Source organism: Zootoca vivipara, chromosome 7, assembly GCF_965207765.1.
Source record: "Zootoca vivipara chromosome 7, rZooViv2.hap1.1, whole genome shotgun sequence".
Taxonomy (NCBI): Eukaryota; Metazoa; Chordata; class Lepidosauria; order Squamata; family Lacertidae; genus Zootoca; species Zootoca vivipara.
In genome coordinates, this window is record NC_142590.1 from 45,078,614 (window position 1) to 45,079,838 (window position 1,225).

A 1,225-nucleotide genomic window follows, 5' to 3' on the forward strand; every position below is an offset into this window, starting at 1 on the left:
AAAATATATTAAATATAGAAGTTTACTTAATGTTTTTTTTAAATCTACAACTTCCTTACTTCTTTAAAGCCCTCAACCACCATGTGGAGGCAGAGCAAGGCCCTCCACCACTGCGGGAAGATGCAGCAAAGTTCTCTGCTGCCCCAGGGAAGTGCAGAGCACCCTCTGCTACTGTGGAAAGGCGTGATGGGGCCCTTCACCTCTGTGGGGAAGCCTGGGGAGGCGCAGTGAGGCCTCAGTTGCTGTGGGGAGGTGCAGCAAGGTCCTTGACTGTGGGGGTGCCCACAAAGCCCTCTGCTTCTGCAGGGAGGCGCAGCAGAGCCCTCCTTCCCTGCAGGGAGGCCCTCTGCCACTGTGGATAGGTGAAATGAGGCCTTCTGCCACCACAAATAGATCCGGCGAGGCCCTCGCCATCACGGATATATATCGTGATGTTTAGTTGCCGATATATCGTTATATTGAAAACCAGATATTGCCCAGCCCTAGTGTACTCCAATTGTCATGTCTGTTCTAAATGGTGATGTAACTTGCACACACACCTTTCTGGTATGTCTTTTTAATTTTGTTCATAAAACAGAGCAAGAGGCTAAATTTACCAAACGGAATGTTGCTTCTTGGATCATTCTAGATAATCACTGTGAAGTAGTATATAACCGCTTTTCTTGAGGGGCTGTAGGTGATGAGCACTGCAAGCTTTTTGTCTACTATCTAAAGAACAAGGCAAACAAAAGTTTTAAGTGCACCTGTGATAATATTTCAAAGTTACCTAGAGCAGGGCAGTCTTGAGACATTGCAGGCTTTCTTGCAACCTTTTTTTCAAAGGAACCTATTGCCCATCAGGTGAGGTTAGACTTCTAACTCCCATCAAGCCCAGCTAGCATGGCCAGGGATGTGGGAGTTGGGAATCAGCAACACCTGGAGCCACATCCTACTGTGCATTCCTAACTAAGTGGTTAGACTTAGGGTTCGACTTAAGGTAAACAAAGTGTTTAGCTATATAGCCATGATGTTGATGATCCTAAACTCTGTTCAACTATGACTATTTCTCCTCCTATCCCCAGGAATGTATCCGCGCTCTAGGCCAAAATAAACAACACAAACCTTTTCGGGAGAGCAAACTTACCCAAGTGCTGAGGGATTCCTTCATTGGAGCAAATTCCAGAACCTGTATGGTAAGTTAAATAGCTAGCCTTGTGATCACAGAAATGGCAGGAACTTGCTGAAG

General features: G+C 46.0%; 1 protein-coding gene across 10 annotated transcripts in view; it reads left to right on the top strand.

Moving 5' to 3' along the window:
* Positions 1 to 1,225, top strand: part of KIF2C (kinesin family member 2C) — a 32,741-nt gene that overhangs the window by 27,608 nt on the left and 3,908 nt on the right. For all 10 annotated transcript variants that reach the window (XM_088673288.1, XM_088673292.1, XM_088673286.1 and 7 more), the window contains one exon: positions 1,062 to 1,172. In XM_088673288.1, the coding sequence (XP_088529414.1) occupies positions 1,062 to 1,172 (111 nt within the window). The remainder of the gene's footprint in view (positions 1 to 1,061; positions 1,173 to 1,225) is intronic.